The sequence below is a fragment of the Parambassis ranga genome, chromosome 12 (assembly GCF_900634625.1).
Source record: "Parambassis ranga chromosome 12, fParRan2.1, whole genome shotgun sequence".
NCBI lineage: Eukaryota > Metazoa > Chordata > Actinopteri > Ambassidae > Parambassis > Parambassis ranga.
Genome location: NC_041032.1, coordinates 10,520,323 through 10,535,693, shown reverse-complemented (window position 1 = coordinate 10,535,693; position 15,371 = coordinate 10,520,323). Strand labels below are relative to the sequence as shown.

At 39.1% G+C, this 15,371-nt stretch overlaps 1 protein-coding gene across 1 annotated transcript in view; it reads left to right on the top strand.

The window, feature by feature from the left end:
• Positions 1 to 15,371, top strand: part of astn2 (astrotactin 2) — a 201,545-nt gene extending 186,174 nt beyond the window's left edge. Inside the window, exons 20-23 of the mRNA XM_028418196.1 lie at positions 3,451 to 3,592; positions 11,936 to 12,036; positions 12,581 to 12,764; positions 14,972 to 15,371. Coding sequence (XP_028273997.1) covers positions 3,451 to 3,592; positions 11,936 to 12,036; positions 12,581 to 12,764; positions 14,972 to 15,209 — 665 coding nt within the window. The 3' untranslated portion in view covers positions 15,210 to 15,371. The remainder of the gene's footprint in view (positions 1 to 3,450; positions 3,593 to 11,935; positions 12,037 to 12,580; positions 12,765 to 14,971) is intronic.

Genomic DNA, 15,371 nt, shown 5'->3' with positions numbered 1-15,371 from the left:
CACCATTACTGTCAGTATTCCTGCTTTAGTTTAATGTTATGATTAATGTTAATCAGACATTAATGGATGGACTTGTGTTAGCAGACACTAGCTAAATAGTCAGCTAACTGAGCCAGAGCACCGCCATCATGATTGAGGCTCATTATAGAAACACAGCACTGTATTCATAAAATGTAACAACTAACGAGTAGAAAGTACAGATAATAGCTGCAAAATGTAATGGAGTAAAAGTATAAAGTATGCACTATTATTTTTACTTAAGTAAAGTATAAATTCATAAAAATATTTTTATATATTTTTTATACATTCTCGTGGGAAAAAAACAATGATTTGCCATTGGTCAAAACTAGGGTTAGGGGAAGGGTTAGTTGTAACTCTGACCCTAATGCAGAGCTAGGGTTAGGTTCTCAGCCATCGTGAGGCTTAGAGCCTCAAGTGAGACATTTCCATAATGGTCTCAGTGAGCCGAATGCATTAATGGATAGTTGATTACTAGAGTGGGTTTTCTTGCTTTCCTTGAAAAAAAAAAGGCACTCGCTGCGTTTTATTAACCTTTAATACATGTTTGATGATCACTGGGGTGTTTTTTTGTGTTCTGTGTAGTTTATTGTAAAAGCCTAAAAAAAAAAACACATTTTAATTTGACCCTAAAATGGAAAAAAAAAACATGAGGGTCCCCTCTTACGTCTTTTTCAATTTTCACATATTAGAAGAAGAAAGTGATGTCAGCTAAGAAAATGAAACATCAATACATCACAATTAGTGCAGATAATGTACTCCTGAAAACAACTATTGCACATCCAAGTAATGTAAACAGGAATAGAGTAAACAACAAAATGCAACAATACATTCAATAGGCTGTAAGCGGGTGTAAGGGGTGGCTGGTTGGCTCGCTGGCAGCAGGCTTTCCTCGGTCTGATGTCCCATCCCATGATACTCCAGAAAGGAACAAAGTGACACCTAGAACAGTGAATGGCATGTCCCTTATTTTGTAGCTCGGCATCTGCTTTGCCTTCTCCTGCATAGACAACAGAGTCCTGAGTCCCAGTTCTCCCTTGGTAGATGGGCATGCAAATGTTAGTGAGGCTGGGGTGGGGAGCAGTGTGGGAAACAAAAGCTTTGGCATGCTCAACCATCTCCCTCATAAGAACCTCCCTGAATTGTTTGTGATGGCCTTCGGTCAGGGAAAGGAGATCCAGGACTTGAGGATGAGGATGTGGACGGTGACCGCACTGACCTATGCCATGAGGAAGTGCGTGGTATCCTCATCTTCACCTCCATCATGACCACTGTTATATGAAAAAAGAATATAGATGTTTAAAGAAACATATTCAAGCACATCACATCAATTTCTAACAGCAGAAAAGCATATGAACTTGCTGCTGCTCATTGAATGTCACTGAAACAAACTGAAACAAACATGACTATGCCTGTAATTTAGAAGCCCGATCGGGTTTAATAGGTCAACATTATTAGTATTCTATTTTTACTTATTACCCTAAATTGTATGAAAAACCGCTGGTACAGGTCTTGGTAGGTTGTGTAAATATGCATTGTTCTGCCAGTTATTTAAAAAAAAAAAAAAAAAAAAGTGTGGCTCAGTAGTGATCAATAGCACATACATCAAAGAGTTTGTAATTACACTCTAAGCTACAAGAGCGTGGGTCAGTAGGTTTGTCATTTGATTTTTGCAAGACAGAATTACAATAATAATCACATACATCAAGTCTCCATTATAAAAACACTCAGCGGTCGCTCCTGAAGTAGACCCTGGTCACGCATCAACTCTTGTGATTTATTCTGATTATCAAAACATCCACTGACATCATCGTTCTTCTCTGCAACTTGATCCAAAATCGTAAAACATCAAGAGCACTTTTTTCCCTTATTGTTTGACTTTTGCTCTTGACTTTTTTTTTTCCTCTATCCCTCTCCTTTTACTCACTGTTTGTCAAGGCTGCATTTGAAGCCAACCCTTTCTACTTTTAGGGATTGTGAAATAGCAGAGCAGTTATGCTATTTAATGGCATTGTTCCCATAGCTGTTGTGGTGCAATATTAGCAATAATTGGAATATATAAGATTTAAGAGAGCATTGTGAAGTAACAATTTAATTAATTAATTTGAATTTGGGGAATGTGAGCCTTATTAGCTGAAATGTAGAAAAAAAACATTAAGCTTTCTATTGGTTATAATCTGACATCTGGGCAAATGTGCTACTTGTTACTCCATGTGCAGAAACAGGTTCTTAGATATAACTTATGTTCTTATGTTAAATCTCTCCAGTAATTACTTTGAGACAAGGTTATCAACACATTTACAGTATAAACAGCGTATGCAGGTGGTCCTGAGTTTTGAGAGGGAGGTTTCTGATGTAAGTTGCTTATAGTAAAAAGTAACAAATGAACATTCCCGCTTGAAATGTAAATAATAAAGCACATGATACTGATTAAGATTGGCCCAAAATTTTTGAGCAAAAATGTTAAACTAATAACTAATATTGGTATTGACGACTACTTCTTCAGAGCTGTAAGCAGACGTTAACAACACTATAAGTCAATCCGATTTAAGAGATATGTTTAAAAATCTTCGAAAGAGCAACAGTGCAGGAATGTGTTTGGGGGCAACCTCTTATACACAGAGTTCTTTCTGTGAAAAGGTCAAATCATTCATTCGTGCAGTTCTTTTTCCTCTCTTCTGCAACCTTTTCTTACCATCCCCCTGTGCCCTACCAGCCAGACTTACTCCCTGTGTTTATAAGTTGGCCCATGTATCATAAGCTAAAACTAAGCTGCCCTTTACCTCATGTAGAAATAGTTGGAAATCCAACCATTTGAGAGCTTTTAAACTATTTTGACAGGTCCTTCTTTTTTTTTTCCATTACCCCCATGAGCACTGGAAACTAGTGTTGTGTATGTCTGAGTCTAAATGAACGACTGTACGTCGCTCGCCTTTCCCGTAAGCTGACATGAAAGATATTTCACAGCTTGGGAAGTACTGGTTTGTGATGTTGTTACAGTAATAGTACCATGTGTCCATTAAGGAAAGAAATCCTGTTTTCCTTACAGTTCTTTAACGTAGCCGATATGGGTTGCTGCCAGTAAAACGTCACATTTAATTTAGACGCGGGCTCAGTTTGGTGAAATGGTTCCCACCAGACTAGGCAAGGGTGAAACACAACACAACACCAGAGCACAATCATTGTAGATAACATAAATCTACATAAATGTAGACATAAATGTGTTAACGACTAAGCCTGTGTTGTGCAGATTTGCTTCTCTGGTGTAAAACAATGTAGCGTTGTTTTACTAAAAGATGTATGTGGAAAATATGTCAAAAGATGCTGCTGGTTTTCCTCTTTACTCCTATAGCAAGAGTGATTAATGGTAAAAACACCTGAAATAGTATTTACTCTTTGTATCCTCTGACTTGTCTGTCCTTTAAATTTCAGGAGAGGTACTGAGCTTAATGGATGATCTCTTCTCTGGGTTGGGGTCATCCTGTGTTGTGGCTGGGAGAAGGATCGGAGACCATCCCCACTCTGTGCTATATTCAGTGGTCTTCAAGTGCCTGGAACCTGACAGCCTCTACAAGTAAGTCCAGCAATGCCCTTTGAATTTGTCTTTGTCACCTTGTTCCAGTGCACTGAACAATAAGGGCTCTCATTCCTGCCACTTTGAGGTAACCCTAGGGGCAGAAATGAGTCATTTTCTTAAAACAAACTTTGATATGCAAGACAAACAGGAGTTTATTTAAGAAATATTTTAGAAATCTAATCTTTTTTTTCAGATTCTCTGGTTGATTTGCCAAAGATGTTAGGGTAATTCCTGTATACTTTAAACCAATGCTTTACTTCTCTGCTTTTTTTGGATCTGTGTTTAACATGGAGAAAAAATGTTTCTATGACTATGATGTAATTCCACCAAGACTGACTTGGATAATTCAGAGGAAGTCTTATCTAACACTAAAGGGTCTGGATATGTTTTGAATTGACATGCCTCATAAATGTCATGCAAGGGAAGGTTTCAATTTCTTGATGAACAAACACCAGAGGGTGTGCTCTATTTATCATTACTATACCAGCCAAGCAGCAAATGACTAATTTGATGTTTGATGCTAAACTGATGCAGATTTAACTTCGTCTTTTTCAGTTAGGTTAACAATTATGAAGCTATGCATTAAGCATTCTGTTGTGGCCATGTTCGCAGCTTGCCCAAACAATAATAGATGAAAATTAGCCATACCACACCCTTCAGTGGCTGTCACCTTCCACTGCGAATGTTATTTTGTTTTCAGGGTTTGAATTCTGTTACCTTCTCCTCAGCAACAGCTGGGTTGAGTTAACCAGGGAAGCACATTAGTCTCAATGTGGCAGATGCTTCCGTTCTTTTATGTTCTCTTTGGTCAAAAGGTTTTAGTGAATACAGAAGGATCGCTTATAAAAAATGGTGTCTCTTAAACTCAAAAGGCAAGTTTACCGCTCTTTGCTGTTCCTGGTCATGTTTTTATCTCACATGTTTGCCGTACAAGAAACATTAGTTCAACATGCATGGTTAGTTTTTTATCTTTCTATAGAAGATAGAATATCTAGTGCAAAGGTTAACACAGGAAGATTTATGTGGCCTAATCATTATGTGATATGATTTGGTGAGAGCTTTAATGTAACTGAGATAAATTTCCTGTTTTCTTAACTGACAAGCACTCAGCCAAAATTAAAAGTAGCTCCACCAATTACTCAGATCTATACAATGGCACAGCAGCTACGTGGACTTCTGTTTTTCTATTTAAAGGATTTTTTTCTCATTGGATATTGCTGTGATGTGCATTTCTTCTGAGCGCCCTTCTATGTCTTGAAATAAAGTTGCAGAACCAACAATAATGGTTAAAGCAGACAGGACCCAGATGTTGTTGTGGCTGTCATTGGACACATGAAACACACTCGGCTTTCTCTGCTTTTTCTGTCTTCTCAGGTTTGTTGTTGCTATATGGTGGCCTTGGTTTGTTTTGGGAACTTCACTATTGCCTCTCTAAAAGAAACAGACTGGATTTAAAGCTCTGGGAAACCTGATAGAGTCATTTTTCTCTAATCTATATACAAATGCACGTGCTGCACCAGACAAACTTAGAATAACTTCTTTAATCTTACTTGAAATGTCACCATAGAAGGGCCCTTCCACAGCATGCAAATGCAATCAAGTGATAAAGTAAACAAGCCGAGCGCTCTGTATGCGCCATGCTATAACAAACCAGCATGTATATGTGTATCTACATTTATACCAGTGGGAGGACATTGGTGATGGATTAGCAATGCTAACAAGCTATTTAACTTAAATGCCCCCCGATGACACAGTGCCATGTGTTTTTAGAGTTAATCTAACATTAAATTGTGTCATTAGCTAATGAATATATCACTTTCAAAGGAGGACCCAGACAAAAGCCCACTGTAAAATAAATCTATTAAAAGAGCCAGAAATGTTGATTAAAATCTACAATTCTGAGTTCCCTTTTTTGACAGGAGCTGAACAGCAGCAGGGGACCAACAATAATGTTAATCTGTAGAAAACAGCAACAAGGGGCCTAATTTCCATCTTTGTAGAAGTGTTATCTTTGTTTAGGCATTCTCCACAGTGTTGTTTTTCTCTGATAAGATCGCAACTTACGTCGGAATTACGTCTGAGGACACATCTGTGTGCAACCAGCTCCGCTTGTCTTAATCAAAACCCTGATAAGACTACTGGTACTGGCATTGATCATTACATAGGCTGCTCTGGCCCCGGCGTTTCCCTGCAAACTAAAATGCTCTATGCAATGCTGCAACCTGATTTCAAAAGCTGACCTTTATAAAATTAACCAGTAATCTCACTCAAAACACTCAAACATTCTGTTGTATAAACCTTCAAAAAGTCAAATATTAGAAGCAGTTTAGGTCTGCTCTGCCAGGCTTTCTTTCTTTGGAGAACAGCTATGAGACCTCAGTACCCTTTTAACAAACTTTTTTCCTAGGTTTGAACAGGTGGGGTTCAGTTATTCATTAAAATAGGGTAAATATTCAATGTATTTAAAGTAGCAGCTCTACATTTAAGGGTTGAATTTGGCTAACAGGAAGCACACATGAAGGATGAATACAATGAAAAGTATGAAAATCCAATGACAAACACAGTTCTGATCATCATCAAAACTATATACAGGAAGCAGCTGGAAGAAGTCAGACTGTAGGCGACCACCCTGTCACATAAGTTGCTTATGTGACATAAGTTGCTTATGTGACAGGCAGGATGTATTCAGATTCAGAATACATTGAATCTGAATCTGAATACATTCTGCCAGTGGTGCAGTAAAATTTGTAAATGACACACATATTAACACACAAACTGATTGAAAACATGGCTTTAGACATATCTTCTGGTCCATCTTGTTTTTAACTAATTTATAATTTGTTAGTTTTACTCACGTCACTGCTGTCTTAGTCATTTGACTGATCCTGAATCTTCTCTGAACTGCCTGAGTCCTGCATCTTCCGGCTTACTCCTCAGCTGCCTCTAATTGCTCCAGACTATTTAAGGCAGAGTCTCCAGACACCTACTCAGTCAGTCTGAATTCCTTTGCCATCCCATCTATGTTTTTGCCAGCCTGGATTCCTGAACCAACTACTTTATTTCAATTTTTTTTTCCTCTTTGTTGCTGTGCCAGCAGCACCTGCTCAGAGTAAACCATCTTCAACTACTAAAGTAAAAAAATTTAAAACATAAAAGCATCTGTTGTCAGAAAGAAGTCTACTTATCTGTTGTCTTCACTCTGGCCACCACAAATAACTGTTAGGAGTGCAAATCTGATTTTCTGGAATTTATTTCAATCAATAGTATAGCATCACTTGTGTCCAACCATAAACTGTTCTGTTCACAACTTAGTATTGGTTTCATTTCATTAAAGGTAACACCTGAATTAGGGGTGTGCGATTTGACGATAAATGATCGTGAAGGATTTGAACGTATCGGCGATCTACCAGAACGGACAGATCGTTTTATCGTCCATAGAGCATCTTCTATTAATTGCAGTTCTATGTTCGCATGAGTTTTTTCACTCGTCCAACTCTCAGTGCGCTTAATGTGAACACCACCAACCAATGACAGCCTCCCTGTTAGGAAGCTACGGCTGAAAACGAAAAGAAAACGGAGGAATTGGTCCCTAAAACGAATTGTGTTCGAATTTTATGTTCGGTACTGTTTCTGCTGGCAGCAGCGGCGCGTCTTCTAAGCCTGTGTGTGTGTGTGTGACTTGTGTCGCAGTGGAAGGGCCGCGTGTATACAAATGTATTATAATGCTACGAGCACGTACGCGCCCACCTCTCTGAACATTACCAGCTTGTTATATTCAGGTTCGCTGCTGTTTCTGTCCTCAGCAGCTCTTCTACACCTGTGTGTGTGTGTGTGTGTGTGCGCGCGCAGTGGGAGGGCCGCGTGTGTACATCAGATGCAGACAGAGCAGCTAATGAAAAATAAAACAGCTGATGACGTCACCAAAACAATAACGCAGGCATTTGATAAAGAGGCTCCATATGAGGACTCTAGTATACGGTGGACAGAGGTGACAGCAGCAGCTCTGTTTTTCCTTAGATGTGATTCCCATTAAAGTTTGATCATTTGTTCTAAATCACATTGAACTTTAAGAGTTACTTAAGTCTCAATACTGTATTTATTGTTTAACCTTAGGAGGCACACTTCAGTCTGTTTAAATGACTGTTGAATAATACTTTACAGAATTACATTAGTCTTCTTTTTAACCTATTTGAAATAAAACTTTATTTTGTTCTGTAATTGTTATTTAAATTTTCATGTTTATTGAAAACTAATACTGAGTGCACATTATGAGTTGTTGTTTGCCTTTAAAATCTACTGACAGTTTTTGAGAAGTGACAGAGTAGGCTACCTGAAGTCATTTACACGGAAACATGCGAGATTGTGATTTTATCATTAAAGACTCGTGACAAAATTTTTGCCATATCGCCCACACTTTAACCTGAATGCAGACAGAAACATCAGGAATGGGGGTATTATTTTCTCCATCAGACTTTACCTGGTATCATTCCAACTTGTGTTTTCATTTCCTCTCTTCTTTTTTTGTCTCTGGCATCTGCCCTCTTGACGTTCTGCAACCAATCAATAGGAAATTGGTGACCATGTGACCGTGACAAGCTGTAGAGTGATACATAAATTCTGTAAGTTCAGAGAGCTTCCGAACAGCCTGCGGCTACAAAAAATAGAAAACAACAGCAAACAGGGCTAACTAATCATAAAATGATTTCTGTTTCAGTTTTTTTGGTTTCTTGCATGGAAAAACTTGTAGTATCTTAGTGTGTGCTTATAGAGGCACTGATGAATAGCAGTGTTGAATTGTCACCGTAGTTTTTACATGCTATTTCAAACCAGCCCAGTCTGTCCACCACTGTGCATCCCTAAACATATTAACTCCCAAATCACTAACATTATTTGTGCAGGGAACTAAAGAAAAGTCATATTTAATTTGCTGCTTGCTTTCCTTGTATTTAACCAGATAACTTGCTACAATTATAAACAGTAGAAAAACTGCTGATCCTTCCTTTACGGGGTAGTTCTATAGACAGTTGTTTTGCTAACAACCTAATATGAACTCTTTGTACAGTCTTTGTTGATCTGTTTCACCCTCACACTTTTCTGTTTTAGGCAGTGTACTGTTATGGCATCATTACTGCTAATTCAATGTCTAAAAATGTAATTCCAAGTACTGCTGAAATGATGGTGCTGTCGATTTTCCAAATCCTCCAGTTTCCAGAAATAACTGGTTTTTAAAAGTGAATGACTTTTAATGGGGTGTTGTCATTATCACTTTGGACTATGCCGTCTTTCTGATCTGCAAGTGAGCTCATTCGGAGCTGAGCTTACTGCTCTAATTCACAATGAAAAGAGAGGCAAGTTTATTTAGGGCTGTTACACCAGAGCATTGCCACTTAGATCTGAGGATTTCAAAGTCATGAGATGCGGTAAGCCGGCAAAGATTCTTCAGGCAATGAGAAACAATTCTTTGGCTTTGATTGATTTGTGGACAGGCTCAACTGATGTGTGTCCAAATGCTGATGTAATGGAAAAGGCATCCCCTACTGTCCTGGCTTCTCTGGGCATGCCAAAAATACTGCCCTAATTGATCCTCTCTCACTCTCACTTTCCCTCATTCCTTCTCTCTCAGCTTTCTGTCTTGTCATCTGTTGTTCAGCCATCTCTCCACTGTCTCATTAAATTAGAGGACAATGGTTACTTTAATGGCACCATTGTTAATTTACACAAACATTAATCTGCCATTTGTCCACTTCATTGTTGTGCTGAGCTTTCAAAACTATGGCACATGGACAAAACCAAGCATCTTTCACAAGAGCCACGTGCAGCTAGACATGCTTGGAATAGATGTGAGACACTGAATTAGATACAAAGGACAGACATAGCTGAGCTATAGGCAAGCTATACTGATAGGAAAATAAAGAGACAAAGGAAAATGTATATCTGTGTGGGTGGGTGGCCGTGGTGGTTGTGTAAATCTTACCAATTCTGTTACTCGATGATTTGACATTCTCATGGCAGCCCAGACTGTGGTCGGTTCCTTTGTTCCCACAGACGATCTTTATCACTGAGTGCCTGTAGTGAGCTTAGACACCATGCTCAGTCCATTCAGCTCATTTTACTGCTTCTATTATAGGGCATAAATGAGATCCATAACAATGAGAAGGGCCTCAGACCATGGTTCCCCCTACAAGACTCTCTGTCAAGAGTTGTACCTCGGTTTGGTGTTTGGAATTCAATATAATATATGGATTATGCAATGTATTGTTCAACACATTGAAATGCATTTGTGTACAGAGAGACTGAAGTGTGTAAGGTCAAGTTCTGACACAACATACTTGAGTTAAAATGAGTTTTGAATACCTCGAGATATATATATATATATATATATATATATATAGTTAGCATAAGAATCAGTGTTTTTCCTATTGTCATTTAGCCTGTGCCGAGCAGATACATACTAAACTAAAGTCCCCTGTGCTATGGATCACTGTAGCTTTTCCACATTTTGATGTAAATTTTGACTATAAAGAAGTCTTTAATCTCCTGGTATACATGTTTCTTCTATTGTACATAGCAATCCTGTAACTGGTGGTGGTGGTGGCACCGTACCCATCAGTTATTTCTGCCAAAGCAATCAAGCATAACAATAAGATGCTAGTAAAGCTCAGATTTAGGGTTCAACAATTACCATGATCAAACTCCAGCCTTGTCATCCTCCTGCTCCCATCGCCTCACCCACCTCTTTGTATCCATCTGCACGTTATGTGGCCACATAATTTAAACAGTGTGACTGTTATATGCTGGCATTGTTTTGCTTGGGCAGAGGAGCCAGCGAGGCCCGTGCATCTTTTGTGAGGTTCTTGGGGAATACCACATCCACCCTGCTGAACAACAAGAACAGAAAAAGTATGTGAGCAATGTCCAAACAGGTCATGTTACAAACAAAACAGTCATTTGACAGCATTGGAGCAGATCTAAAAAGACATTACATAAAAACAAATGCAAATGGTTTAGCATTTTTTTAGCATTGGAATTCCATTGTAGTTGTTCATTTTGTCTCACTTTGTTTTGTGGTTTCCTTTTTGTCATTCTGTTGTTTTTACAGTGGTAACTCTGTGGAAATACTGCTGAAAGCTTACAGTTTTTCATAACCAGTTATAAATATTTCTCAATTTTTAATTCACTTTTTCAAAACTCCCCCTGCTGTAAGAAAAACAGTGGATACAGACCAAAAGAAGATTCTTTAAGGCCCCCTTTTTTCAGAAAATGTTCACTCATACAACAGTCTTGCCACAATCTGGCATTGTTTATGGCAAATATTGTATAATATAATGGGACCTTCTTTTATAGATATATTGGATATCTTAAAACGCTTTGCGAACATGTCAGAAATAATTAGCCAATGAGGAGAAAAGGCTTACTTCCTCTCTTGCAAAGAGTTGGATGCTATGAAATATGAAGATAGCACAATCTTAAGCACTAAGACTAGAAATGTGGTGAAAGAACTGACGTGCAGTTTGTCACACGAACTATTTCAAGAGGACACACTTTAAAAGCTGTAGCCTCATCAATACAGATGCTGCACATCAACCATGCACATTCATGAGTGGCAGTCACCCTTTTCTCCTCCTGCTGCTGCAAGGATATATTGATCTGTGCCAACCTTGATCCTTTTTTTAGATTCAGTATGACCAGTTCTTCCTTGTACTTTTTCATAATCACAAGTGCACAGATTGGCATTTTCAAAAGGACATGTAAAGGTCATTTGGTTTCTATTCTGAGCTGTGTGGTCCTACATTACTTGAGATGCATTAGTTTTTCTCCGTGTGTCTAATCTCCTCTTGAAATGTCTTGAACTGTTTGTTGTGATATGTTATTGGGTACTGAGCGGTCCTGAAATCTGTCAGGAAACCCAAAACATTCAGATGTTTGACATTTTGCGAGAGAGTAACTTTGTCCTTATGGAGTTCCTGGAGTCAAGCCAGATGCCACTTTGCTCCTTTCTCCTCTGTCATTGTGGCGCTGGCTGTATTCATTTTAAGATATAATTAAATCCAACAATCCCTGGCTCCATGTTCATGATGTCAGTTTGTAGCCATATGTGATCAAATATAGTCCTTGTCCAGAAACATTACCATCTCATCAGTCTTATCTTTAAAAGTGAAATTCACCCGAAGCTAAAACACAAAAAAAGGATCTTAAATTAAGGTGATTTTTCTTTCTTTACTTCAGTGCGGTGGATCAACTTTTAACAGAACTCATTTCAGACATTTCAGGCTTGAATTGGGATTAAATTTACATTTGAGTCAAAACTAGTAAAATTATTGCTGGTTTTGTCATTTTCAGGTTTACTCTCTATGCAGTGGATAGCCGAGGCAGTCACTCCGAGTCCAGCTTTGTCTCCGTCCGTACGTCTTGTCCGGTAGTGGATGACAGCCGTGCTGAAGGTACTCTCACCTGACACCTTTTGTACTTTTCTCTATTGTCATCTTTTTATCTCTCACATCCTGTACAATCTTTCACATGAACAAAGTTCCCTGAATTCATTATTTCTGCTATAAAAGAAGAATCTAAACTTGTTATTATTTATTAATTCTCAATTTTCAACCTGTTATTGGATCAAGAGCACTACGCTAATTTCTCATGTTAAATCCAGAGCACTAACAAAGAAGTTTAACAGATACACACAGTCTAACAAAAAGTGTTTAAAAAAAATTTCATCTTTATAGACATGTCTTATTACTGGCAGCTATTCAAAGGGTCATTTCAGGTTAACAAAACCACTTGAAGCACATAATACACATAAACATCAGACCTAAAAAAAATGTATGTATGGATATTGCCATAAACATAAGATAAAATATTGTCTTACGGCACCATCTTAAATAAAAAAAAACATTTTCATATCTCTTGATGTTTTCCAATCTCTAGCTCAAGTTTTCCTTCTGTCTCCCTCTGCTACTCTTTGGTCTGTCTCCTACCTCTTGACAGAAGTTGCAGACAAGGTGTACAACCTGTATAATGGCTACACCAGCGGCAAGGAGCAACAGATGGCCTACAACATGCTGATGGAGATTCCTCCTCCACTGCTATACCGAGTCCAGCACCACTACAACTCCCACTACGAGAAGTTTGGAGACTTTGTCTGGCGCAGTGAGGATGAGCTGGGCCCCAGGTGAGAAGGCTTGGAAAAAGGCACTGATTTTCTCAGACAGGCTTAGAAGATGCTTCAAATATTGTTCATTTTTACAGCTGTCTACAGATTTTTTTTGTGTGTTATGAGTAGATGTTTTTTTGTCCCCCAGTCTGGCACTATTTATCCTTGTTCTCTTGTCATCATGTTTGGTGACGTGTTGTTTAGTATCAATTACAGTCTTTCTGAGGTTTCTTACATAACAATAAGCTGTCTGAACTAGTGTTTCCAGATTCAAATCATTCAGTCAATTTCCATGGCATTGTCTGGCCCCTCTCCACCACGCTCCTGCCCACCAAGCAGGAGCACCATTTCACAACACACACAGACTTCTGAAAGTGTTTCTACCAGCAGGCAAGTGGGTAAGGTCACCGGTAAAAACTGTAGGGTTACAGTCTCTTCTCAAATCACCATGGAAATGCCAAAACACTGTTTGACAGCCAAGCCAAACACTAAATGTGATACTCAGCTAACACTAACTCAACTTCCAACTCTATTTCCTTTTCTTTCTTGTTAAAAAAAATCCTGTGTGTCCACAGTTTACCACTTTGACATCCCATCACCCGTGACTCTCTTTACAGGGACACCCCCACTGATAGTTTGAACAGACAGTGAGACGTTACAACACAATGAGAACAAAGAGATGCATACAGACCAAGAAAACATTGGGGCGGGGGGCATAAACAATACAAAGTATACAAGAAAAACATTCATGCAAGTCTGAAGTTGGTCCAGCTCTGAAGATAGCAACACAAGATCCTAAATTACAGCCAGTGTTTTGGTTTGTCCACCCCCACAGCCTGGAAGCACTCCTTTTAAGCCGTAAATAATATAATAATTGAGGAATAACTCCAGTCTGTAGGAAGATTATACTTCTCTCTGATTGGTGAAGGGGGGTGGGAGGCACAGGTTGGCCAATGGGTCTAAGAATGGTGATTGGGAGTCTTGTTGGATGGTGTGTTTGTGTGTGGGCAGCTGCATGGGGGTAGGTGGTGGTGGAGCTTTTGGATGAGCGAGTGTGGATTATTTACTGCCTGAAGTTGGCAGGGTTGAGCCTCGTTGCGGTAATTTACAAGCAGGCCCTATTGGTGGTGCCTTTTAAAAGGTAACAGAATGGCCAAGTGAAACGTAAGCACAGTCAGCGCTCCTCCAGGAGCCCCCAAGTGTCCACCATTGTTAGAAGCGAACACTAGCTCCTGTCATAATTGCATTGTTCTTTGGACTTGCTGGCCCCTGTTTTTTTTTGCACCTTACTGTGAACACATCTTATCTTGTACTGCATTGTAGGGTCTCTGAATTGTTTTTAGCGCTGGTCTGAATACCCTTGAAGCTGTGCTTCTGTTCTGTTGTTACTAATTGCAAAGTTAAAGGTAAAAGTAATTTTACCTTTTAGTATGTCTTTTGTCATCAAGAATGACAACAATAATTTGTCCCTAGCTCACGTGATTTCAAGCCTCACTTGATAATGTGTTTGGAATTTTGTTGTGTCAGACATAAGAATTTAAGGGAAATGAGAAAATGCCCCCCCCCCTTTTTTTCAGCAAATAAGTGAAAAGGATGTCTGTACTCCTTGCTTAACTAAAGACAGATGCTGATGCTCAGCAGACACTGCCTTACAAAACAAATGGAATTTTGCTTTTCTCTGTGTTTTGTTTTCCTTATATTAGCATCTGTGTACTTGTTTGAATACTATAGGTGTGTTATTATAAATTGACATATGGCTCCACCATTTCATAAACCCAGCTACAGACTCTGGACTTAAAATTCTTTGTTTCAGTCACTCTGGACAGCTGCCTCTGGTGTTGTGTTAGATGGAACCACTACATAAGAATTCAAAATGCCATCATGGTCTGGCAGTCCCATCAGAATGACGGGTTACACGCAGTTGCAATTCTTTGAATTCTGGTAGCATTTACAATGTTATGCTCGTGCAGACACAAAGCCTGTGGAGGTGCAGATTAAGGCTTGATGCCATTTTTATTAATTGAATTAAGCCCTTCTGCTTTTGCAGTTTTTATAGCTTTTCTTTTACTGCCTAAAATTCTAGATCAGGTGGACAAGGCTCCAGCCCCCCTATGACCCTACACTAAAGGACAAACATGTCTATTTGGTTTGGTTTTGGAAAAATATGTTAACCTAATCTGAGAAAAAAAATTAACAAAATTCTATTTTTGTTTTTTCCCTAATAGAAAAGCCAATTTGATACTACGCAGAGTGGAGAAGATCAGCCTCTACTGCCGGTCGCTCCTGCGCAGCTCCCACATCCAGAGCCGCACCGACACTATGGCATACGTCTACTGCCGGAACGAAGAGGGGCGACCTTCCAGCAACACATGGCATGGATCTTTACATGACAGCCGCACCTCATGCATGGAGAAGCTCATTTCTGTACAGCGCAACACATACAGCAACACCAAACTCCGATGAGACAGGAGTGTGGAGAGGAGCAGTTCGTCTTTGTTTTTTTCCTGCAAAATGGCATCCTTGATTGATGTACCTCTTCAGTACACGCTGCAGCAGGTGTCTCTCATGTGACTGGTGCATTTTTGAAAACCAGGAGAGAACAAAAAAAGATAAAACCTCAGAATT